Here is a 26,963-nt window from a genome sequence, read left to right as displayed (position 1 = left end):
ACAAAATTTGTTAAAGTAAAAAAAAAAGAAAAAAAGGCTACTTTTTCGATATTGCCAGCTTTCCAAATATTTGATGTAAACCCATTTATGTGTGCACGATAATCAGATAAAGGTTTTAGTCCGACTGTGGTTTTCCGACTACAGTAGTTGGCTTAGTCATTTCTTTTTCGGATTACTCATGCATGTATACGTATTCAAGTAATCTGATTGCTTGTGCACACCGGCAGTTTGGTAAATTTATCTGGGATATTTACGTTTATCTAATAAATTGTTTTATATTTTATTTTTTATTTTATTTTTTGTTAATCCAACATCCATTGCAGCCTGGTCCTCCTGGAAGAGGGATAACCTCATGTGGTTCCTTAAGTTTCCACATGTTGAGAGGTCTTTGAGTTTTTCCTTGCCCTCATGTAGGTTTTAGATCAGGGGATGGTGCAATGATAATCTGTAGTTTGTAATAGTCTGTGCTCTGTGCAGTCCTTTGAGACTCTTTGTGATTAAGGGCTATTCAAATAAACATGACTTGACTATCAAAAGTTAAATGTGGAAACGTGGTCTAGTTGGTAACAAATTTGAACCACGAAATGGAGAGGAAATTCTGTGAAATTAATTAACCCTTTATTTTAATGTAAACAGCGCCTTCTGCGGGGCTAAAAAGACATTACTCTTGTGACGTCATCAGATGAGCGACAGAGTCATCTGTGTTGTGTGAACCAGGGAACACACAGCAAACAGCGTGAAAATGGTCAAAACGGGAAAACTTCGGTCCGGGACGGGCTCAAAACTTAAAAGATGGAAGAAAGGACACAGCAGCGACTCCAACCCGCAGACGAGTCGATATCGCCACGCCGCAAAAAGTCGCTTCTTCAGTCGACCCTCCGGTAAAGCTCTCTTTTTAACACGTGCTGAAAAGGCAATGCTAACTTTAGCCGGTGCTTTGTCACATTTGGATACCCTTATTTTTAATTTATTTTCTAACAATGTCCCCACTGTGAAACATACATTTTGCCAAGTTCCCCTCGGTGGGACGCAAAGTATATTTGTTGAATTACGCACGGCGGCTGTAACATCATTTTCTGATCGATCAAACTTTGGAACTTGATCTGCACAGGGTTCTGTCACTTAAAATTTTGCATAACAAAATTAAGAGTGGGAGAGGGGGTGATCATCATAATTTAAGATTTTTGATCATAAAAAAATTCTCATTCAAATGTCCTTTGAAGTCTTAAAGGTATGCTGTCAAAAATAAACAACATCTAAAACAGATCTCTATATTTGACGGATTTTCAATTTCTATATCTATATATTATAAGCTCTAAATAACTTGGTCAGATGATTTTTGTTAATTAAGTATTTTCACAGTTCCACTATATATTTCAATTTACTATTGTAGCCCCCAAAATGTCAGTACTCAGAAGTATAGGGATTATCAAATGGCTCAGGAGCGCTCGTCTTGGGATCAAGAGGTCGCAGGTTCGATTCCCGGTTCTTCCGTGTTGTATGTCGAAGTGTCCTTTGGCAAGACACTGAATGCCTAATGCCCCCAATAAGCAGGTTGGCACCTTGCATGGCTGACTCCCTATTGGTGCGTTAGTGTGTGTGTGAATGGGTAAGTGTGAAGCACATTGTGAAGCGCTTTGGCAGGTCTTCATTGACTTGAAAAGTGCTTTATAAATGCAAACCATTTACCATTAATTTAGGTCATTTTATGATACTATTGGGGGCAAAATAAGGGAAATAATGATAAATTTAACCTTTAAAAAAATTACCGCTTGCCTGCAATCTTCAAATAATTGCAATAGTTGTTTTTTCTGTGTACATTTTCCCTAAAACATGTACGTTTACCTTTTCTTGTGGATGAATCACACAAGTTATTTCAATACTAGTCTATGATACTATTTGAGCTGGATGTTACTGTGAAATATTTATTGAAATATTTCTATAATCATACTTGTCAACCTCATTCAAGTGATAATAAACCTTTCAAACACAATTTGGCACATATTAACTCCCAGACATTAAGACTGACTATATATATTACAAACAAGGATAATTTGTGTAAACCAACAACCCATTTTTTTCTGCAGCTTTCTTAGTTATTTCCCCACCTGCTGTATATTCAGACTTGTCTATTATACTCAGCAATATATATATATATATATACATACGCACGCACACAAAATTTTTCACTTTACTGTCTTTCACAATTTTGAATGATGAGAAAAATGTATAAAATGACAGATATGCATAGGTTATAGTTAATTTTGAGATTATGACGTGAATGCTGTTTTTTAATTCATTTGAAGTAATTATTTATATATTTTTTTATTTCATGTCCACCCAGAGGTGCTTCTACCCTAATTTGAAAGCAAAACAAAATTATCATGAAAATAACCATTCAAAATAGTATATTTGTCACAAGCCATGATTATATGTCAGGCATTTGATCAGTGAAAATATTTACTGGTGCAGCCAAAATATAGCTAGCAAGAAAGAAAATAAACCCTGCATATGAAAAATGGAGAAAAATGTGAATTACAAATAAATTCAGTTCCGTTGACTTTCTTTTGGCTGCATGGAAATGACATGCATTTTTTTGTGACAGGAAAAAGTGATCTGACAGTTGATGCACTCAAGCTCCACAATGAGCTGCAGGCGGGTCCACTTGAGATCAAAACAAGGAGCCAAAAAGATGCCAACATGGAAGAAGAAACCATGTCGGAGAGAACTTCCGCAACTTTCCTCAGCGGCCTCTCTGACTGCTCCAATTTGACTTTCCGGAAAGTGCAGCGTTACTGGGAATCAAACTCTGCTGCTCACAAAGAGGTAAAGAAAGGAGGAACAATTTGATGTTTATGTGATCAGTAAATCATATTTTGCAAATATGTTTTCAGATATGCGCTGTGTTGGCAGCTGTAACGGAGGTGATCCGCAGCAAGGGAGGGAAGGAAACCGAAACAGAATACTTTGCTGCTCTGGTAATTTCAGATTACATAGACAAATACTAGGTGCCCCTTTTCACCTTTATAAGACATCAACAACGAATTATTTTGCGTGCCTAAAAAAATTTCACTTTTCCAATTTTGCAAAATTTTGACTGCGTTGTTAGCGTGAGTATAACTAATTAGATCTCTAGGATTCCTGATAATATTAGTCAGCGTCATATGATATGTTAGTCTGCTAATGGTTTTCATCTCAGCATCATGAAAATGCCATTATTTAATTAGCCAAACTACTTCCCAAAATGCAATTCCCTTCATTTAGTTCAGAATCTCGTGTGCTTCTTAAATACTTTGCGGGTTGGTGGCAAAATATTGTAATTTTTGTACTGTATTGATAGGCTATGGGTCCCAACATTTGGATTGATGCTAAAGGGGATGCACAGCTTTTGATTGTCAAGAAATTAGAAACATGTGCTCAAATTGTTACCTTAGCTTAGTTGCATGTTCATAACCAATCAACGATCGTGACTATTATTGAAAACGAGGTGATTAAAGCAAAGAGATCTTTGGAGTTCAGTACAATCCTCGCAAGTGGAAGGTTTAAAATCTGTTTTATTTTTAATCTGCTGTCTCTGTCTGCATCCACCCGCTACTCCACTGTGCTACGTCAAGTCACATCACACCAAATTTAAACTTTTCCTTTACATGTTTATTTATAATATATATATATATATATATATATATATATATATATATATATATATATATATTAATCCCTAATGCCCGCGATAAGCGGTAAGTTTCCTTGCATGGTTGACGATGCTGTCGGTGTGTGAGTGTGTCTAAATGATTAAGTGTGAAGCACATTGTAAAGCGCATCGACTTAACACGCTATATAAATGCATTTACAATTAAAATACTTAAGAATCTGCACACACATTATATCTAAGTAGAACTTATTAAGATATTTTTTTCTGGCGTACCTGGGGTTTTAAAAACATTACCTATGGTTTCTATCCCCTGCTAAAGGGAAATTTCACTTTGCCTTTCCTACTTCATATCTCTAGATCTAATGTATAAAAGATATAGCAGTCGATGGCATGGACTGCATTATATTTTGTTGCAGGATTTAAAAACTGTTCTTTGTATATCTGATGTGCGTGTAGATGACCACTCTGGAGGTGGTGGACTCAGAAGAATCGCTCGCTGCTGTGGCGTACCTCCTCAACCTCACCTTGAAAAGGTTTGCCCTCACTGATATGGACCCTCACAAATAATAACAGACTGATATCCTTAAATGTGATTCTTTGCATTTAGGGTACCCGCCCCCGTGCTGAGGTCCAAATTCTCAGACACTTCCAAGGCTTTTATGGACATCATGTCCAAGCAGGCCTCGTCCGAAAACCCCTCGTCTTACAGATGGGTGAATATATCAATTCACATTTGTTGGTTGTTCTGCCACGTCAAATTGATGGTCTAGTTGCTCCCTTTAGATCGTGTCCTGCTTGGCTACACTGTTGAGGAGACAGGAGGCGAGTGTCTGGGCTTACTCGTCCACTCTCCAGGCGTACTCTGGGCTGCTCAGCTTTACCGTGCATAGCCGACCAAAGGTCAGCTCACTTTTTGTGTGTGTGTGTGTGTTGGAAATATCCTAAATTGTTCTCAAATTTTCATGTAGTTGCGAAAAGCGGCACAAGAAGGCGTATGCTCAATAATGCGAGGAAGCGACTTCCTGTTCGGAGACAACGCGCTCGCCCATCACCCCGCATCCACGGCCACAGCCAGGTTCTGCATCAAGGAGATTGAGCAGGCGGGAGGTAGCCTCATTTTTCAGCTGCTTGTTATGAAACAAGTCCGTGACATGTCTTTCCTGGCCTGCAGGTAGCAAAGAGGACACCACCGTGTTGCACATACTGGGCCTATTGAAGGAGCTGATTGTCTTGATGCCGCTGGCGGTCGTGAAGTCGTGTTGTGAGACGTTATTACGGGTCATGACGCTCAGTCATGTGGTGAGAACACTATGAAAATACCAAATAAAATGCTCATTTTGAGTAGTATTGCTTAACTAAATAAGGAAAATAACTTAAATTATAACAAATCTGAACTATTTTCATTCCAAACATAAGGGTAGGTGCTAAAGCTACAGCTCTATATTTTTTAATGTAACACACCAATGAAAATATCTTGGACAAAAGTCATTTTAAGGATTAAATGATTATGAAAAGCTATTATAAAACCGTGGTGCGCACGGAATGACATAGGGAGGTGCTAGAAGTATTTTCCGAAGTATTTTTAATTTTTTTTTTTTTTTTAAATATTGGCGCAATCGATAATTACTTCCCCAATTAAATGGCACTTTTTTTAAAAGAAAAGTGACATATTCACACAACTGGGTATTTTTTTGGGGTTATGTGTTTTAAGATGCGTTTAATAAAATATTTGTGCAAGGATGGACACTAGGACCTGCTTCAACTATTGCCCTAAACATATTTTACAAAGAATATTGGCACAATTTTTAAATTATGCCACGATAAAAAACATCCTAAACAAGATTTTACAGGAAAAGTCGATATATTTTCAGGATTGTTTACTCATCTCTTTTTTTAATCTTGAATCATGTACTTTCAACACTAATTTGCAATAGGAACTAGAACCATCAACTGCTTTTTTGTTCATAGTATATCATTAAAAACTACTATCATCATTTTAATGTTTTTTTTATGTAGTTTGCGTTGTTTCAACAACATGAATATTATTTTTATGTGTGAAGTTGGTGACTGCCTGCGCCATGCAGACCTTCCATAATCTTTTCAGCGGGAAACCCATCACCTCCAACCTGTCACCTGAACTCAACGCACAAATCATTACGGTAACATTCGACAACCTTTCACGCAAGCATTTTCAAAACATGAAAAGTTATGTCAAAGATCTTTTTGTTTGCAGGCGTTGTACGATTACCAGCCGAGCGACAACGACTTGCAGCCGATGCTGGCCTGGCTCGCTGTCATGGAGAAAGCGCACATCCATTTGGCGTGGTAAAGATTTGACCCTGGAGATTTTCAAAATGTTAAGTTCATCTTAGCGATTGCATCTTTGGTGCAGTTTGCAGAATTCGCCGAGTCTGGGTCACCTGCCTCGACTCTTTTCCGTCACGATGTCCTGTTTGTTGTCACCTCACACGAAGGTTGTCTCTGCGGCTGCTGCCATGCTCAAGGTAAAGTGCCGTAAAATTCGGACTATACGCCTCGACTTTTTCCCAAAACCTTCAACCGATGCGGCCAATTGAAACATTTTTTCTAATGGCCATTTTTGAACGTCTTTAAAATGTGAACACATTAATAAGATTTGTATTTGTTTTAACTAAAAAGATTTAACAACATTTATTAAGTCTTATTATTATTTTTTTAATAGTTCACTGATTTACATTTGGGGCAACAGGGCGTGACCACAAAAATGAAACTGTCAAAACGGTGATTGTGTTTCAGTCGGGGCTTTCAGAGCTGAAAAATGTCTTGGGTATTATGCACAATACACATAGCAACTTTGGGCGGACACATTTACTTCTGGACCATGGGAAAGTCTACAGTTATTGTTTTTCCCCCATGGCTAAAAATTGTGCTTGGCAACGTGTTCGAGGCACCATGTGTGAGAAATATTTGTGTTTTTTTGTTTCGTTTGTTTCAATTGGGTGTTTTTGTTCAACTTGGTCTTAAATTTGATTTCAAAAGGCATTTAAAAAGTGTTAAGTCTTGAATTGAACTTTCCTTAAGCTGTAGGAACCTTGCGGAATATATGTGTTGATGAAGCCGAATTTTGTGTAACTTTGCATGAATAAAACTAGCATGAACAGACCCTCATCATTCAAAAGGTGTCAGTCGAAAGGTGAGGGCCGACTACCATATTGGGAATCATTTTACGAGTCTGTTTATTTATAAACGAAAATATTGTGGTGAAGCGAATGGATTACAAGAAGCAAGGTCCAACAAAGCAGGAATGTTTAAGGTGGATTCCTATTTATCTGTTGCATTATCGTGTGTTTTGGAGTAAATATTATACACAATTGGATTCTATGGATTCCACTTTATGTAGCCAAGCCATTTTCGCTGGCATTCAAAGAAGTAAATGACTGCCAGGGGACGTAATGGTGAGTTACCCCAGGTTCATAGTTTTCGGGTGATCTTTCTCTGATGAGTATATTTTGAAATGGTCATCATATCGTGAATCCCAAGAGTTTAAGCTTTCCAATGTTATGAAAGATTCAGCGCCGCCAGAGATACAAAGTCAAAATAACAATACAGTACCCTCCCACAAGTTTCCTGAACCTACAAACTGGCTATTGCTTTAAATCTACATCGCAACAGGTACGCATGCATGCTCCCAGCATGCTCTGCGTGTCACCGTCACAGTTCAGAGTTCAATCAGTCCGAATTAAAGACATTCTAGCAAAATTCCATGATGTCTTTGAATTTGTGAAAAGGAATCACCTGGAAAAACTGTTGACAAGTCAGGCTATCGCTATGTCTGCCTCGCAAATTTCCGAGGGCTCTTTTGGGATTAACTAAAAAACATCATATTGTACTTTTGCGGGGCTTGGAACGGATTAGCACATTTAAGTACAAACTGCGTCTCTACTTTTGAAGATTTCAAGTTACAAAGCTACTCCCAGAACGAATTACATTCACAAGTAGTACCACTTTATTTTGCTTGTTTGTTTTGTTTGTTTCAATCGTTGTTGTTTTTTTTGTCGTCCTTAGTCTTAAATTTGATTTCAAAAGGCATTAAAAAGTCTTGAATTATTCTTTTCTTGAACAGTAGGAACACTGTACTAACTTCCATGTCCTTTCACTGGCTGAAATATATTTCTTGCACTCACTTTAGCTCCTTTCTAAGCTACAACCAGCTCTCGTAGTGAATTATTACACACTGTCACTTAAAGCAAGATCACCAATGTGCGGCGTATGTCCATTCCAATAAACTAGTGTTTTTAAATGCCATTCAATTGCAATTTTCCTTTTTTTAAAAGAGAAAACATGAAATCAGACACCAAATATGCTCATACTGTTAAGAAATGTCCAATTTTTTTTCCTTGTAATATTTCAGACACTGTTGACTGAATGCGTGGGTCCGCGTATGGATGAAATCGGCCCGGTTTCCCCAATGGCCTCCGCAGGAAACCCCTCTTATGTCTGCAAAATGTTTCGGTATTAGAGCTGCTTGTGTCTTGAAACATTTTACAGTGAGTTTCGTGATTCTGATAGATGTGATGTTTTCACGTGTGTGTGTTTCAGTGTTGTTGAGGAAGGCTTGTCCTATCGCTTCCATGCTTCCTGGCCCTTTGTTTTGCAAGTTCTTGGCTGCTTCTACAAAGTTGCAGGGAAACATGCGCACTCTGTCATGACTAAGGTACAGTGAAAGGGGACATTTTACATTTACTTTTAAAAAAAAAAAAAAAAATTAAAAATTAAATCAATCCAAGATTTTTTGTTCTGCGTAATATGGACAATTATATTTTTCTGTAAATGCATTTTGCTCAATATATAAAATGTACGGAGGATGATTAGGGCCTGTGCAGAATTTAACGTGATTTATTTTTTACTTTTAACACAAAATATTTACTTTAAAATGAGAAATCAAATGGTGACTTTTTTTCAGAAGTTAGTATTAGAATCTTGACCTTTTTTCACAGTATTTTAAATTTAAAATGGAAATTCCAATATTAAAGTCAGTTGTCTGACTTAAAGGGATACCCAAATTCTAAAACCTACAAAATGGGAGAAACCTAGTTAATTATTTTTTGCATATTTATATATATATATGTCTTTGGTACATTCCAAATATTTTCCAAGATAATACATTTTCAAGATAGTCTGTTCCGTTTTTGACTTCGGGAGCTTTGATTTCATGTGAATATCAACCAGCCCCCTAGCAAGTCAGTCAGCAATATGGTTAACATTTTAATTAGTCAAAAACGTTTTCAGTGTTTTAAGTTTTTGGTAGTTTTGTAGAGAGTGCCTAGGCGTTGTGTCGCAGGTGGTTGCAGCAATGTTACAACAAATAGAAAGCAGCTAAAATGGAGTGAACTGGCAAAAATTACATTCAGAGAGCTACGGGCTAAACCAGCTGGGACGTGGCAAGCTAGCCGGCTACTAATAAAGGCTAACCGGAAGCGATAGGCGGAAAAAGGGGAGCTGGCCCAATAAAATAATGGCCAAGACAACAAACACAAACCCAGCTCGGAAAAAAATAAAGGTCACACAACAGGCTAGCCAGCTAGCGGGCTGCTAACGGGGCTGACCTGGACCAAACAACATTTGAAGACTTAGCTCCCCATTAGCGTCCAGGCTAACTGGACAATTTTATATTAATTTTAAGACATGTGGCAAAAAATGCAAATAAAAAGTCACAATCACATACCTATAAGGGGGCGAAGGCAAAAAAGGTACGCATGCTGTCTACGATGGCAGTTAAATTTGCCTCATGCAGCTTTTGATGATCGAAGAACACAAGAAGTCCCCCAGCGACACACTAAGCAAAGTTCCAATTACTCTGAGCAAAAATGAATTCTGCAATCACTGTTTAATACAATCGCTGTCTGTTTTCAACGGGTCCAGCTGGTGTTATGAGTCTTTGATGTCATCCAGTGATATCACAACTCTAGGGGATATGAGGTCAATCTGTCAACTCTGAGAATTCATTCCTCGAGTTCCATGGCGTGTGGAATGTTTTGGAACATATCTACGTGATTGTGGGGAGGAACACTAACCATTCTGTGTGTAAAAGAAAAAAAGGTCTTTTATAATCCCCTTAAAGTCAATATTCAAAGTAAAAAGTCAGGATTATGTCTTGAAATCATAATTCCAAAAGAAAGAGTTCTACGGAACAAATGTTAGGATTACCGCATCTGCATGAAAAGGGAAAAAATCGGAAATATTGACTTGAGAATAAGAATTCTGAGAAAAATGTTATTTCACTTCAAAGTGAGGAGAACAAAAATCTGAATTATTTATTGTAAAATGAAAATGATGAGAAAATTGTTAAATCAGAATTTAGGGGAAAATACGTCAAAATTATGACTTCTAAGAAAGAATTTCGATTTTAAAAAGTACTGCCATTGTATTTTTGAATTGGTGCCCCCAAACCTCATCTGGATAAACGGAATCTACCCCCAAAATAGATCAATCATTTAAAGAGGTTCAATTGGCCACCGCAACCCCTCCCGCCCCATCCCTCAAAAAAGGGAAAAATTCTGATTGTATTTTCAGCCGTTGCTCTTTTATCCTTGATAGTACATCTAAAAGAGGCTAAAACAAGATGACACATGTTGTTTTCCTTTGTTGGTAGTCTTTACAGTCTCTTGCTGACCTGCGAGCCACCCCGCATTTCCCATATTCTGGCGAACTGGACCTGGCAGTAGGGGGTGCTGTTCAGAGCATGGGCCCTGAAATTGTGTTGGGAGCAGTGCCTTTAAACATCACCGGTCATAAGTAGGTGCTCCATGCTTCTACATAATTCTACCAATAATGCATTTTGGGACGTAATTTCACTTTGTGTTCACCAGTGATGACATGGAGTTTCCACGGAGCTGGCTCATCCCTGTTATCAGGGATCACGTCAAGAACACTCATTTACGCTTCTTCATTTCTTATTTCCTCCCGCTGGCCACTACGCTCAAGCAGAAAGGTATGTCTGTCATAACATCAATTGATATATGACTGAGTATGTTTACTTTTGGGCAATCATTTGATTGGAAAACAGAAAATTGCCAGTATTGCGCTAGTGTAAAGCCACTATAGTATGATTAAGGTTCTTTGAACAATTTAACCCCAAACAAGCGCTAGCGTGCCAAGCACCTGCCCATGGAGTGTTAAGCCCAACAGTAAGAAACGCTCAACACAGTGTTTTCCAGCAGCTTTTCATTTCCATCCATCCATTATCTGCACCGCTTATCGCGGGGATGCTGGAGCCCATCCCAGCTTTCTTCGGGCAGTGGGCAGGGGACACCCTGAACTGGTTGCCAGACAGTCGCAGGGCACACAGGGACAGACAGTTTGCTCGCTCCTTCACACCTAGGGACAATTTGGACCGGCCAATTAACCTGAAATGCATGTTTTTGGAATGTGGGAGGAAACCGGAGTCCCCGGAAGAAACCCACGCAAGCACAGGGAGAACATGCAAACTCCACACACTAGGTTCGATCTCATGACCTCAGAACTGTGCTGCACACGCGCTAACCACTGCTCCACCGTGCTGCCCGCTTCTCATTTCATTTTGTCTATTTTGTCAACATTTTAAGACACTTTAGGACTTATTGCACATAAAATCTTTAACCTCTTTGTTGCTGAGTGTAAATCCAAATTTGTATATTATGGTTATTTAATTTGGGGCATAGCTGGTCTACTTCAGATTATGTGCAATGTTCTGCGTTTTGATTACCTAATTTTTTAAACTGCTGTTTTTCATATTTGTAAAATGCTGTGTAGCATTTTGTCATCATGCACCATTCTTCTGACATTAGAATTGGTGCAGCCCTTTGAGTCTCTTTGTGATTAAGGGCTATAAAAATGACTTGACTTGACTTAAGCATCTGGTTTTGTCTACCTTCACTCAGTGGCAAAAATTAGACGGAAAATGTGAAAGAAAAAAAGATGTGATATTTATCAATATCGACTAATAAGAAACTTTGTATCGTGATAACAAATTTTGTCATCGCCCAGGCCTACTCGCATGTATATGAAGTTATTGGTTTGTAGGCTTTGAAACAATTAATTCAATATTCCATCTCCAATCTTATTGCCACCATACCAACGAAGTCAATGACTCGTGTTTTAACTCTTGTTGTGTTCCAGCTGACGAGTTGGAGCAAGCGGGTCAGAAATTGGAAGCCAAAGTCTATCAGCTATTACAGCTTCAGGTAGGCGCTTGGTGATGTTCCAGCATTTGTTTACGTCTTAATAAACTGGGGCGTGTCTTCCAGATTTGGACCATGCTTCCGGGATTTTGCACATGTCCCGTGGACCTATTAGTGTCCTTTAAAGTTATCGCCCGCTCTCTGGGCTCGGCCATCAATGAGAGGCCCGACCTAAGGCTCATTGTCTGCCAGTCTCTGCGCACTGTCATCAATAAGAGTTGCACAACTGGTAGGATGTTGTCTCCTTTGGTGACACTGCCACCACTGATTGCATTTCCCCGTCCGCAGACCAAGAAAAAAACGAAGTTGGGCGCTTCTCAAAGAACTTCTTGCCCATCCTTTTCAACGTGTTCAGCCAGCAGCCTGCCGAAGGAGAGTCTGGAACCTACAGGATGGCAGTCTTGGACACCATCAAAGTCTACTTGACGGTTACCGAACCGCAGGTTTGTTAAAATTATGCTTGTGTAATTTTGTTAGTTTTTTGCACGTTAAAATTAATTAAAGCTTTAATCGTCTTCAGATGATCAACGCATTCCTGCAAAAAGTCACTGAGCGGTTGGCAAGCCCAGAAAACACAGAATTCATCAGGTAAGTTAAAGAAGTATAACTGTCTACTGTAGTTTCATTGTTTGTATAACATAAATTTTCTTATATGTACTTATGCAATACCCGGAGCAGTGTTTCTCAACCTTTTGTGAGACAAGGCACACTTTCTTTTCTGTTGAAAAAATCTTATGTCACACCGGCCATAGATCTGTGCTCCAGTTTATTTATTTTTGTACATTTAAATTGTCAAGACGGGCTTTATTGTAGTCAGAGTTTACAATACACTTTGTTCTTAACATGTTTTTCCCTTTTTAAATTTGATGTTTATTTTCTTGGTTTTTTATTATAATAAGAGATCATTTGTGGCAAAACTATATAACTTTTTTCCTATTTATTTGCAACCACATTTTTCTGGTTCTACCCTTTTTTCAACTTCTCTTCAAGTCATGTTTATTGTACTGTATAGTCCTTTAATCTCAAGAAGTATCTTAAGGATGTACAGACTATTATCACACCATCCTTTGATATTAAACCCTTCATGAGGGTGAGGAAAAACTTAAAACCTTAGCATGAGGAAATTAATAAACTTTGAAAAGGGGCCTCACATGAGGAAATCCCCCTTCCAGGACGACCAGGCTGCAATGGATATTGCAAGGGCATCAACAAACAATACACAGACATCATCAACATTAAATATAGGTCATTCATAAGCTTTAAAGTATGAGTTTGTTTTCGGCCTAGATTTAAACAGTTCCACTGAGGTTGCAGATCAATTTTCAGAGGGCAGAGCATTCCACAGCAGAGGAACCCGTATTGAGGAAGTTATCCAACCTGCGGCTTTCCCCTTGGGTCTTGGGATCACTAGTAGCCTAGCATTTTCAGAGCAGGAAAATAGGGTGTAATTAAATCTGAAAGATGAGGGGGCAAGTCCATTCATAATTTTGTATAATACCAAAATAACATAAAATCAATGCAGATCAGCCAAAACCGGAGTAGTGTGATCAGACTCATTGTGATTAAGGGCTATACGAATACACATGACTTAACTTGTCTTAGTTAAAATCCTCGTTGCAGCATTCTAGTTAAAAAAAAGATACATAAATGGGCAGTGGAGTTATTTTTAAACTATACATATTTTATACTACAATAATTATTTTAAAAATTAAAAAGAAGTCTTGTTCTATTAAACCAATTTGGGAACATCCCATCACAAGGTATTAGTAGAAATGTCAATCTGCTTCCATCTAGTGGTTACGAAAGACTATTTCAGTTTCTCTACGGATGACTGGTTTAACACATTTTAACATTTTAAAAATAATTATTAATTAGTTGTTAGTATTTAAAGGGTAATTGGACAATTCCTCTTGGCACACTGTTTAAAAACACTTGTATAGAGAATTAGTCCAAATGCAACTAGATGAACACATGGTCAAAGCATTTCTCCTGAAAATTCTCGATATTTGTTGTCTTTTTGGCTAGCAGAACAGTAGACTTTTCTCTATCTGTTTCAATTGCATCTGTGAAGTTTGTTACCTAGGGCATGGTTGGTTTATGTTCACTGGTTTTATAAGTAAGGACGGATATATTTAACTGTTCAAATGAGTGAAACAATTTTAGACCACCTAAGGAGCTTTCGCTATCTCCACAGGTTGTCGATGATGGACCTTGTGGTTACCATGGCGCCCTTTCTGGATCAGCTAACTATGACGAAGACGTTTGAGCAGATCAAACCATATTTAGAGGTTCGTTTGGACACCAAGTCAAAGTGGTCATAGCGTGCAACGCATTTTCTGGTCCTTCAAACATCTGTTTTGCCAAACAGGCTAAGCAACTGGGAATGCAGAAGAAGGCTTATCGCGTGCTGGAGGAAATGTGCGCAGGGGAGCGGGACGAGTGCCGCTCATTCGTTTTGGTCAACCTTGAGACACTGAAGGCCGTTTTGATGAACACTCTGAAATGCGCTGCATCGCCAGCAAAAAGGGTGAGAAGCGTGTGCGGTTATAACGATTAATAATTTTCATGAATGCACGATGACTGTTTTTTGCTACCCATACTGATCAAATTCTTCCATAAACCGATAGATTTCTTCAACAGTATGTTATCTTTATGTTTATAAAAACACACACAAAATCCAATTATTTTTATGTAATTCATTATTTATGTTTACAATTTCAATAATATTGAAAAGCTTCGGTAAACATGTCCAAAAGCAGTGAGCTCAAAGTATTTTCAGCGCACATATCTACCTTAATAAGAGCTGTTTGGTACTCGCAACACAATAGAAAGCAGAAAAGGGGAGATTGAGGTCAGAGACCTATTTTATGCTCGTGCTTACCGATTTCTGTTAGAAAACAATGCTGATAGTAGGAAAACAACTATTTCAAATGCAGTCCAAATACCAACCCGAACCCTCAAAAAGATGACAAAGGAAGCGTTTATCCGGGCGTATCTAAGAAGTGCATGTACTTGCCCGCGCCACACAAGCAGCTTGCCAAAGGCTATTATGAGGATTTAAGTCAAAAGATGGTGTCTGCAAGTAGAACAGTTTCAAATTCCAGATATCGACTTTAATGTCACATAAGCCTTGGCTAAATTATTATATAAAATTATTATTGAGACTCTTTGTGATTAAGGGCTATACAAATAAACATGACTTGACTATATATATATATATATGTATATATATATGTATATACCTGTCAACCTCCATGGCTCCATGCCCGTACAAACTGTCGTATTTTCCCGTACAAAATACAAAATAATCGTACACCATTTTTTTTTCTCTGAATGATGCATGATGGGAAATCTACAGGCGGCAGAACGTTTGACAAATTTGCTTTTTTCCGTACAGATTTGCTTGTACATTGTACTCGTCTTAAAGTGCATAAAAACGTACTTTGTACGGCAAAACCGGACAGGTTGACGGGTATGTACATATAAAATGATACATTACTCTCTTTTATCCAGCAGCAGTATCTTCGTTGTCCACATTATAATCTTTAAAGAATACAAAAAAAACTATATAAATGCTGGTGCATAGAGAGTAAAATACTTGGAGCCAATTTAATGTTTGGCCAATTAAGGCTTTGAAAGTCTAATTTATGGCAGTGATTATTTGTTAAAGGGATGATAAACCATTAAAATATTTAAGGTAAACTTTGAATATTTGGTTGTGAAAAGTAACACTTTGCGTCACAATTAAAACCCTTGTTTGCAGACTTTGTGGGGCAGTTCTCAATCTTTATTGACAACCTCCACCAAGCTGTCAATTTTTATTAACCCCCCCGAGCCTATAAAAATCCCCTAAAATCCTAGACTTACCCAAAGTAAATTCCATGTTGTTGTTGAACGGTTTGGTGATTCTGTACGTTTTTGGTCCGTCTTGAAAGGTAGCACTCTGAGGTCTTGTCCTTAACTGAAATAATCACTGCAAGTGCTACTAACATTGAGTTATCAAAATTGGAACACATGAATAGAAGACTAAGTAGCATGGGTATCTTAGCCGGAAAACAGCTAGGACAATAGTGTGAAGCCTTAGCTGGTCTCAGGTAAAAGTTGATCACAATATGAAAAACTAAACATTTGTGTTTTACACATTTTTCTAAAGGTATGTCTAGGCGTTTCTAAAAGTAGCCATCTGGAGATTCTAAAAGGACTACTCTAAAACCTCTTCATCTTTATGAATTATTTTTTAAGGGTTTTAAATGTTTGAGTTCTCTTTTCACGGCTCTTCAACTGATTTTGCACACTAGCGTGTGATAAACGTTCTTAAAAATGGATCGCAAGTGGCATTTATGTTGGGGTCTAAATTAAATACACCCCGAACATGCATATATTTTCAGAATTTCATCGGCTCACCAATGTGTCAGTCATCTGAATCGGTCACTATTAGCCAAAGGTATTTCGAGCTAAAATAATTCATGCCCGTTGTTTTTTTCTTCTCAATACAGGCCCTGAAAAGGGCTATAGCAGGCTGTTGATTGTGGAAAAAAAGCTTGCAGTTGGTTGAGAGTGGTGTCAAAAAAACTGTCACAGGTCACGGGCATATTTGAAATAATTTCACGAGTTTACTTGGAAAGAGGAATTTTGAGGCAAAACGGACAGATTACATCAACAAGTGTGAAACAATACTGAAATGCTTTAAGGCATTTTTTTCAATATGTTGGAATCATCGCGTGTTTTGGCGTCAATATTTTACACGGTTGGATTCACTGGGCTGTCATGACTGTATCGAGAACGTGAATGTGGAGAATCGTTTCATCAGCTGTCTACCAGGACTCATTTTGGGTATCCTGTCTCCAACTGAGTGTTTGTTTATGCGATGAGTACAATTGAGAGTTAAAGCTTTCCAATGATACGTGGCATGATATATTTTAGTGACTGGTTACATCATACAGACACGTCTTTGCTTCTCAACAGTATGAGGGCTCATCGGCAGAATGTCAAGGGGTAAAATCGTCCTTCGTGCATAGACATACGCAGGTGTGCAAACAATAGTCTATAAACAATACAAAATGAACTGTAATCGCAACAGCGCTGCGAATATCCTATGCCATGCGACAGGTGACTGATAAGCTCTCCAGTGCCTCGTGCAAATCATGGTGAGGTAGAGAGGCGACACGACCAGGTTCTGCTACTACTTCGATAGAAAATTCAAAGATCATTTGGATCGTAAATGCATCTTTCTAACTGGCTCTAGTCTTTTTGTCCAACCCTAATAATTTTCCAATATCATCATCCTCAGCCACGCCTCAAGTGCCTGACCCACATCATAAAAAGAATCGATAAAGAGCACCAGGACTTCATCACCATGCTTCTTCCAGAGGTACCCAAATATATGCTAACAATGCTAATGCTAATAAGGATTGTACAGAAGACAAGGAAGTGATTTGTGACCCCCTAAATATAATTACCATTGTCTTCAGGTGATCATATGCACCAAAGAAACGTCATTGGGTGCTCGAAAAACCGCATTCGTCCTGCTGGTGGAAATAGGAAAGGCGTTTGTTCGCTTCTACGGTGATGCTAAGGGTAAACGAACCCGGTCTTTTTTTGCGTAGATAATGAAATAAGTTTACAGTAGTTCAAAGAATATTTTGATTTAATGAAATCAAACCATTAATGAACTAATATAATTTGTGAATAGACTACTAACTCGGCAACAGGCTCTTAGGCGCTCTCTGGCACTTTTTCAAAAATGTTTGATAATGGGAAATTATATGGTTCCTATAGGAGTGCAAACAGTAAACATACAGATTGAATGCTTTCCAATGAATACTTACATATATACTATGCGTATATCAAGGTTTTTTTTTTTTTTTTTTTTTTTTTTTTTGTGGCTCCAAACATGTTTTTTGTGTTTGGTCCAACATGGCTCTTTCAATATTATGAGTGACTATTCCCTGGGTTAGGAATTGCTTTAAAAACTATATAATGAATTTGATAGATTCATTTTAATTAAATGCTTGCTCAATTCTTCCATTTTTTTAAAAATAAGCCTATAACTTATATATATTTGTCTCACTCAGTGCCCTTATGCAAGTGTATATTTTAACTCTACTTTTAATAACTTCAACCTGGTAATAACATACTAACAACATAGTAATAGCATGATAATTTGCTATTTTAGAAATGCATGGTAAGACACCCCTTTTGCGCTGATCAGGGCCATAAAAAAACCTTCCAAAAGGTTGGTGACTCCTGATTTAGTTCCTAAAGTCAAAATGGTTCCGATAAAAGTCTTTGACTCTGTAAAGGTCTAATTATCGAGCGTGTCTGTTTTTCAGATGGGATCAATCAGTATTTGTTGTTGGTGTACGCTGGCCTCACAGGCTCCATCACCATGGTGACCTGCACCGTTTTGGCACTCACAGTGTTGGTGTATGAGTTCAGAGGTATGAGGTTTGATATATAAACTTGCTATTAACCCGTGTTTTAAAAGTAGAAGCACCCTTGGAAATGTGAAAATGAAACCCTTCTCTTACGTTGATGACATTTACCTTGTTAGACTCTATCGAGGTGTCCACCATGAAGCAGCTTTTGGACAACGTGTGCCTGCTCCTAAAGTCTCGCACCAGAGAAGTGATCAAGGCCGCGCTGGGCTTCATCAAAGTCATTCTTTTCGTTATGGACAACAAGACATTGGCATCTCACGTCCAGGTTATGGTACGTCTACAGCACACAATGAAAAGCACATTGAGAATAAAGTGAGGCAGTGTTGGGCAAACTACAGGCCCGCCAACCAATTTAATTCGGCCTGCTAGACAAACTTAGAGAAGTACTAAAGAAAATTGAGGCTCCATTGCGTCAAACAATGACATGCAGCTATGTGCATGTCCACTAGACGTCGCCAAAGCCAAGTCCACTCCCAAAGCTTGTATTTGCTGATCACCATTTATCAACCAGAGAACATCTGAGGAGACAAACCCTCCCGATGTTTTTTGACTTCAAATACATGAACCCACTGTTTAAGGCAATACAATTGCACTCACTTGGATTAAAAAAAAACTATTCAAAAATAGTACCCGGGTGTTTGCACAAGTTTAAAGAAGCTTTTGCTCCTTCCTATAATAGATATGAAATTCAACAGTGTAATTCACAAATATCGGTGAACATTCTCATAAAAAGCAGAAAAAAAGTCATTAAATCAATCATTGACTCAGGCGTTATAACCCCGCCTGCCAAATTAAAATGACAAAAATCTAATAAATGTAATAAAAAAAGTTCTATGTGTTGATATTTTGGTGTTTTCATCCCGGGTTAATCAATTTTATTTATCAAGATATTAAAGCCCAATTGCATTGAGTTTTTCCCCAAGTTTTTCATATGTAATGCTTAAAAAGGGAGATATTACTTTGCTATTACTTTAAATTAAAAGTTTTTGATTTTGTATATTTTGAGTGTTTCAAAACAATTATGGATGAAATTGTTCATTTATAAAAAAAAATACAGAATGAAACATAACTTACACAGGTATACGATAACAAGAAAAAATGGATTGGCCTGTGCTATATTTTTTCCTCATGTATTGCTGAGTTATTGGATTTTTTTTTTTCTTAATTGAATGCATCAATCAGCCATTTTTTTCCACGTGCAAATATTTCCAAACCAATACAACACACGACTCGAAAGGTTTGCTGAGCTGACGTAGTGAGTCGAGAATAAATATTGGTCTTGGTGGCAGATGGACGGCATCGCTAATATGCCGGATGATGCGAGGAGACACTTCAGAACACATCTCAAGAACATCTTCACCAAGTGTCTCAGGAAGTTCGGGTAAGTCATAGAAGATTTATTTGTTTTTTTGCATATAGAAATGTAAGAGCTACTAAAATGCAATGGAATTATTTTTGTCTGTTCTGGTTGTCACTTTAACACTGGCAGAGATTGTTGGAAAATCTTTGCGGGTTATTTGTAAATGTATTTAAAAAGTCAGTATGTCTTTAGTATAAAGTGCAATGCAGGATAATTGCCTTCACTTAAACAGCCCTTTCATTTAGAAAAATATTATTTTCTTGAGTATTTATTGTTAAATCTTTATTTTCCTGGATATTCGTTTAGATTTTTTTGATGTCATTATTTTACTATTACTATGTTTTGGAATGAATGGGTTTGGGCCTTTCCCACATGCTTTTCTAGAATATTTTCCTCCCTGTGTTTGATTTAAATCCATTCTTGTATTCTTCTGTACAATTTATTTTTAATTTTGTGGATGTATTATATAGTGACCCCTTGTGGCTGCAAAATACTTCTTTCATTTAAATAAAACACTTATTAATTCAGATAAGAAAAAATACATCCATCTCATTAAATATCCCATACCGACACTTTGAAAAATCAGATGTTTAACATCTCGGGTATTATATTTGTTTTTTATGATTTGTATAAGTCATTTTTCTGGTTGTCGCAAAAATATTTTGGGAAATAATTTTGGGGGGTTTCTGAATAATTTTTTCAGATTTTTAAAAAGTAAATTCTCAATTTATATCGTATCTTTTTCACATGACAACTAAATGCACTCTCTTTTAACTGTTTGTCCATTTTCTTGATTTTCTTTGAGAAAAAAAAACACAGGAGAAAATTAGCCTTGAAAAGGCTGGTTAAGGCAAGGATGCCTTATAAATACATATACTCCCAAATTGCGTTTTTCTTCTGTGGTGTGCAGGTTTGAGCTCGTGAAAAGCATGTTACCTCCTGAGCACCACAAGGTTTTGGCCAACCTCCGTAAGCTGGAAGCCCGCAACAAGAGAAAGAAGCAAGTGGGGGAGGAAGCAGAAGATTCAGAAAGTGAGGAGGAGGGTCCCAAAGCCAGCAAAGACACGTACGAGCCCTCTCGGTCCACACGCAGCGCTTTAACTGTGAACTTTAGTCTGAAACCTCATCGGTTTTGTCTTCTCAGTATTGAGGACATCTTGGCGGGGTCGGACGACGAGCCGTCAGATGATGAAAGCAAGGCTGGGAAGAAGAAGAAAGGCGCCAAGCAGCAAAAGGGTCGAGCCTGGCTCAAAGAAGGAGAGGGAGACGACCCGCTCAACTTCTTGGACCCCACAGTGTCACAAAGGGTGCTTGGTAAGAGAAAGAGTGGTGCTTTAAAGACTTGAAAATGCTTGAATTTTAATGTTGTGTTTTCAATGATTGAAAAGTGCTTGAATTTTGGGTTGAAGTGCTTGTCAATGCTTGAAATTGTTGCCATGTTTCTCAACAAGTCTGCTTAAAAATGACACCGACACGGCTCTCTGGAGGCTTCGCTTTGCCATAGCATTCCTTCCCTTATGATTAACAGTATGTGACATTAGTGTGTTTGGCATTGTCCTGTAAAGCGTCTTCGCCCCCTATGGGTTGTGCCCAAGAGGACAGGTGCATTCTACGCATAAACAAGGGCACTATGAAATGTGTTGCAGTGCAAGGACTACGTAATAATTTGGGACATTTATTATGTTATGTGCAAGAAATGAAGGTAGTGTTTCCCAGTATTAAGTTGTATTGAGAAAAACTTCCCGCAATTGAAAATGTAAGCTACATATTACCACATTTTACCCAACACCTACTGTATAAGGGGAAGAGATTTGTTATTATTTTGTTTTTTATTTACCCGAAGATCTAAAAATCATATATCTTGATAATGCAGACACAAAATTAAAAATAACACGTCAATTGCAGATGTATTTGTGGATCTGTGAAATACATGATTCGCACCAAATTTTCTCTTTTTAATGGTCCTGAAAAATTGAAAATTTCACTTTGAAAGTCCTTGAAAAGTGTCATGTCAAGTCATATTTATTTGTATAGACCTTTATCACAAGGTGTCTCAAAGGGCTGCACAGACCGCAGACAATTGCAAACTACTGACTATTGGTGTAATTTAGTCTACTGAGTATATTACACCATCCCCTGATCTAAAACCTACATGAGGGCAATGAAAAACTCAAAAACCTCAACAAGAGGAAAATGAAAAAACCTTGAAAAGGGACCGCAAATGAGGTAATCCCCCTTCCAGGATGACCAGGCTGCAACGGATGTTGCCATAACAAATGATACACAGATGTCGTCAACATTTAATATAGGTAATTCATAAGCTATAGAATAGAAGTGTGTTTTAAGCCTAGATTTAAACGGTTCCACTGGGGTTGCAGATTGAATCTCAGTGGGCAGAGCTTTCAACAGTACCTGGGCCCGAACGGAGTACGCTCTCGAACATGCTGATCTCTTCTTGGCTCTTGGGATCGCTAGTAGACCAGCATTTTCAGAGCGAAGGCTCCGGACCGGAATATAGGGGGAAATTATATCTGAAAGATAAGGAGGAGCAAGTCCATGCATGGTTTTGTATAATTCCAACAGAACCTTAAAATCACATCTTAAGCTAACAAGGAGCCAATGCAGGTTAGCTAAAATCGGGGTAATGTGATCAAACTGCTTGAATTTACCATGAAAAAAGGGGTACGAACCCTGAATGCAGTAGTCAATATATTTTGGTAACGTAATATAACATTTAATGTACAATAGGGGTATGACAATAATCTGTTCTGAAGTATGGGTTGTTGCGCTTTCCATGTGCGAATGTCATACACAATTTAGCAGGAATTTAGCTCCTCTTAGGGGGGAGACGGGGCATCACAATAAAAATTTTGTTTAAAACATTAAACCCATTTGAGAGTATTGTCAGTATGATTGTTACTTTTTTTTATTGGATCATCACAAAAAATCAATAAAACCTTTTTGGTAAATTTCTTTAATAAATGTTAACTTTGAGACTCCTCACGATTAAGGACTAATACAAATAAACATTACTTATTTTTTGTACCATGGAATTCCGCTTGCTCCAGGTAGCCTCCTTATAACACTCAAGTAGCCTGTAGACCAGTTCTGAAAATAGCTCCTCATTGATGGGTTATTGTGATTTTCTTGGAAACCGGATTCTAATTGACCTGACATAAAATGACATGAACGTTGTCTTTAAATACATGATTGATTCTTTCAAAATTCTTTACGTACAGACACCACACAATTTTTGGGTATGCGAAAGAAGTTGTTATGGATCTCTTATGGGGGGTAAAATGCCGTAAAGTGGGGCTGAAGGAATATCGTGTTCCACATCATTAAGTAAAACTATTGTAAGCTATGGATGCCATAGCCCGGGGTCTACTGCATAATAACTGTTTTGCCCTAATATTAAACTCACATCCACATGATAGACCGTTTTTATATTTGTTTTAACATTCGACCTGGGCAGCCACCAACCCAGAGAAGAAGAAGAGCGTGAGGTCGGAGCACGGTTTCAAGATGACGTCAGATGGGCGGCTTATAATACAAGAAGAGGATGACGTAGAGGACAAGAAAGGTAAGTCACCTTTATAATCCTTTTCGAAGCACGCCGAAATTTTCCATTATCTCGCTTCTTTTAGATGACGATGAGATTGATGATATTTTGGAGGAGGCTGGTGTGAAGAGCGTGAGTTTTCTTATGGGAATGATGCATGCCATATGTTGTGCATTATTTAAAGTTTGTATCACATTTCTTCCATTTTTTATTTTATTTTAAAGAAACAGAAGAAGAAACTTCGAGATGACATCTTTGATGATATGGACACGGAATCTAATCTTAATTATAAAGGTACTCACAACTGGAATTAACATATGAGGAATTAGTTTAATTATGTTGTTCTTATTTTACTTAGCTATTTCATTCCCTTCCAAATTTAGTTTAACTGAAATGAAAACAACAAACACTAACAAATGGCCAAAAAATAAATAAAACTTACACAACATTCTTGTTGCGTTGGCATGGATTTTTTTTCGTAAATATTTGCTTTTTTTTTTTTTTTTTTTTAATTAGTTAGAAATATCGATTATATATCTTTTTTTTTACTATAGTGAAAATATATGAATATTTTTATTATTACTTTTTTAAAATCATTACTTTAAAATCATATTCTGTTGGCAGGGAATTGTGGCAAGTCATTTCTTATTTTACTAAAAATTGTTAAAATATGGATCGTTGACTTTTCTGATTTTATTAGTTTATTAGTGTATGAAGAGAAATATATTTAAATATTACCTTTTTCATTATTACCTTTAAAAAAAAAGTATTTTCTTATTACTCGAACCAAATGTTAAATGAATTGGAGACATTTTACAAATTTGAAGTATTTTTGTAAAATAAAAGTTAAATATAATAAAAATGTCACCTAACGACTCCCATCACATCAGTTGGGTGTGGCGAGGGGGCTGGGAATCCCCTCCTCTGTATCACTCTCCCAGAAAGAGTCAGAAATGTGAATGTGTTCTTGACTTGAGCCACCTCTCACTAGGGGGATATGGCTCCTGTATGTATATATATATATATATATATATATATATATATATATATATAATAAAGTATATATAAGGTAAAACTTCAGATGTACCCGCCAACAGAACTAAATGTTTTAAAATAACAACAACAAAAAAGGATGTCTTATACTATAATATTGGTAATAAAACTAAATTATCTGCCAACAAAACAGTATCGTTTTTACTATATCGTATTTTTCAATTTTTTTAATAAACATAAATGCCCTGAGTCATACCTAAGACTTATAACATTGGTAAAATGGCGGCGCCCTCTGTTGGCTGCGGCTGCATCGGCTCGCTACAACGGGTCAGGTGTATCGACATTTCGTTCTGTGTACATTGTTACAAAGAATGACAATACAAAGGAAATTATTATTATTATTATTAAAAAAGCAAAATGTATCCTACAGAGAAGACAGATAATTTTAATAATTACTTGAAAAATAAAGATATTGAAAATAAAATTAAACTCAAAAAGAAAAATCAAGAAATTTATGTTCAAACTAAAGAAAATTATATGTAATTATTTTGTTATGTTTTTTTATGTAATTTTAGGAAAGCTAGATACAATTTATATTAAAATATTGAATCAAGTGTTGTTTAAAATAAGGCTTTCTTTAAAAATATTGACAATATTGAGAATTGAAATTCCAGAAAATTAGATCAATCTAGTAAATTATAATTCAAGTTATTTCGCTACATAATTGCAATTGGTCTTTTAATGCAATCTGAGAAAATGTAGTGTTTTCTTATGAATCTTTATGAAATGAATGCCTACTATTTGAAGAATGTTTATAAATGACATTTTTCATTGTTTGTGTTCTCAGCCGGTGGCTCAGGCATCCACAGACCAATAGGAGGCAGTAAAGACTTTGGATCAGAGTACAAGTCTAAGGTGAAGCAAGCCAAAAAAACCCACATTTAATTCATGAATAAATACACGTGTATATATATATAAAAACATTGTTATTTTTTTATCTACAGAAAGGAAAAGGGGATATAAAGAAAGTAGGTAAACTGGACCCTCATGCTTACATCCCTCTCAGGAAGGCGCAGCTAAATCGACGGTATGAAGGCAATTTTTCTTTTAAACCAAACTGATGATCTCATTGAAATTGTGTTATGCACTCTCCTCCAATAGAAAACGGGCCAAGTTGCAAGGCCAGTTTAAGGGCATGGTGAGAGGAGCCAAGAAGGGGGCGCTAGCAGGTAGAAAAATGCAGAAGAACAAGAGGAAAAAAGCCTCCAAGTCATGAATGAAAAATATTCGAGTGTGTGTTTATAATTGAGTTCATGGATGGCTTGTATGCATGTGGAGGGCAGGGCTGAGTATAGTTTGTTTAAAACTGCCAATATTATCACAAATTATGCTCTTCACATTGAGATAATATATGGAGCATGTAATTTGTACTTTCTATCATGGCCACGAGAGAAGTGTTGGCTGGGTTTGTTGATTAAAACACGTGAAAAAGTGTGAATTTGTCAAAAATATGTCTGCCTAACTTAATATGTTTATCTGTATCCAACAAGTACAAATTTGCACCTTTAACACACCCCGCTCCTGATTTTTATTAAAGTGACAGTGCATAATAATAAACCAATAGTGGTTGTTGTAGCATGGAATGGAGCTAAAGAGGACGCATTACATACCGATATCGCTTCTCAAAATTCCGAAGCTTTCTCACCTATACAGTGGCTTGCGAAACTATTTGCCCCCCTTGAACTTTGTGACCTTTTGCCACATTTCAGACTTCAAACATCAAGATATAAAACTGTAATTTCTTGTGAAGCATCAACAGTAAGTGGGACACAATCATGAAGTGGAACTCACTTTATTGGATGTTTTGAACTTTTTTAATGAATAAAAAACGAAAAAGTGGGTGTGCAATATTATTCAGCCCCTTTACTCCGAGTGCAGCAAACCTTGTCCAGAAGTTCAGTGAGGATTTCTGAATGATTCAATGTTGATCTAAATATGAAATGATCTGCTTTTTATATAGCGCTTTTCAAGTCAATGACTTCCCAAAGCGCTTTACAGTGTACTTCACATTTCCCAATAGCGGCTGCGCGCCATGTAAGGTGCTAACCTGCTTAATGGGGGCATTAGGGGTTCAGTGTCTTACCTAAGGACACTTCGACATGTAACACGGAGGAGCCGGGATTCGAACTGCGATCTCTTAATCCCAAGACGAGCGCTTTACCTCCTGAGCCACTGCCGCCCCAAAGCAGAACTCCCCGTCGGGCAATTGAACCCCGGTCTCCAGCGTGACAGACGGGGATACTGACCACTATACTAACGAGGACTGTAAAAGCTGTTCCCTGACCGGGAATCGAACCCGGGCCGCGGCGGTGAGAGCGCCATATCCTAACCACTAGACCACCAGGGACCTAATGATGATAAATGGAATCCACCTGTGTGTAATCAAGTCTCTGTTGTAAGGGCACCTGCACTGTGATGGTCTCAGAGGTCTGTTTAAAGCTCAGAGAGCATCATGAAGAACGAGGAACACACCAGGCAGGTCCGAGATACTGTAGTGGAGACGTTTAAAGCTGGATTTGGATACAAAAAGATTTCCCAAGCTTTAAAAAAAAAACATCCCAAGGAGCACTGTGCAAGCAATAATATTGAAATGGAAGGAGTATCCGACCACCCTAAACTTTCAGCTCAAACCCCCGAGCAAAGACAAAAGCCGAACAGGCTATCTACACTCTGAGTGTCTGAAAAGAGTCAATGACCG

At 37.6% G+C, this 26,963-nt stretch overlaps 1 protein-coding gene and 1 non-coding gene across 2 annotated transcripts; one reads left to right on the top strand and one right to left on the bottom strand.

The window, feature by feature from the left end:
- Positions 1 to 674: 674 nt before the first annotated feature.
- On the top strand, positions 675 to 26,104 carry rrp12 (ribosomal RNA processing 12 homolog). Its single transcript, XM_088351738.1, has 34 exons — positions 675 to 881; positions 2,606 to 2,826; positions 2,895 to 2,978; positions 4,109 to 4,185; positions 4,260 to 4,365; positions 4,436 to 4,552; positions 4,621 to 4,759; positions 4,824 to 4,951; positions 5,713 to 5,811; positions 5,886 to 5,977; positions 6,045 to 6,156; positions 8,043 to 8,143; positions 8,231 to 8,345; positions 10,284 to 10,426; positions 10,501 to 10,622; positions 11,789 to 11,853; positions 11,917 to 12,079; positions 12,139 to 12,293; positions 12,371 to 12,438; positions 14,045 to 14,138; positions 14,219 to 14,377; positions 17,141 to 17,221; positions 17,322 to 17,427; positions 18,183 to 18,290; positions 18,404 to 18,561; positions 19,580 to 19,671; positions 20,561 to 20,716; positions 20,795 to 20,964; positions 23,126 to 23,233; positions 23,298 to 23,344; positions 23,437 to 23,506; positions 25,053 to 25,120; positions 25,210 to 25,292; positions 25,367 to 26,104. Exons 1-34 carry the CDS (start codon positions 743 to 745, stop codon positions 25,479 to 25,481), a joined length of 3,861 nt encoding a protein of 1,286 aa, XP_088207864.1. The 5' UTR covers positions 675 to 742; the 3' UTR covers positions 25,482 to 26,104.
- A 436-nt stretch (positions 26,105 to 26,540) lies between these two features.
- Positions 26,541 to 26,612, bottom strand: trnae-cuc (transfer RNA glutamic acid (anticodon CUC)). The gene has a single exon. It is a non-coding gene; the product is annotated as a tRNA-Glu (tRNA).
- Positions 26,613 to 26,963: the final 351 nt, after the last annotated feature.

The sequence above is a fragment of the Urocampus carinirostris genome, chromosome 13 (assembly GCF_059441175.1).
Source record: "Urocampus carinirostris isolate Australia breed hairy pipefish chromosome 13, RoL_Ucar_1.0, whole genome shotgun sequence".
In the NCBI taxonomy this organism is placed as follows: domain Eukaryota; kingdom Metazoa; phylum Chordata; class Actinopteri; order Syngnathiformes; family Syngnathidae; genus Urocampus; species Urocampus carinirostris.
The sequence above is the reverse complement of the archived record's forward strand: the minus strand, read 5'-3'. Positions and strand labels throughout refer to the sequence as shown.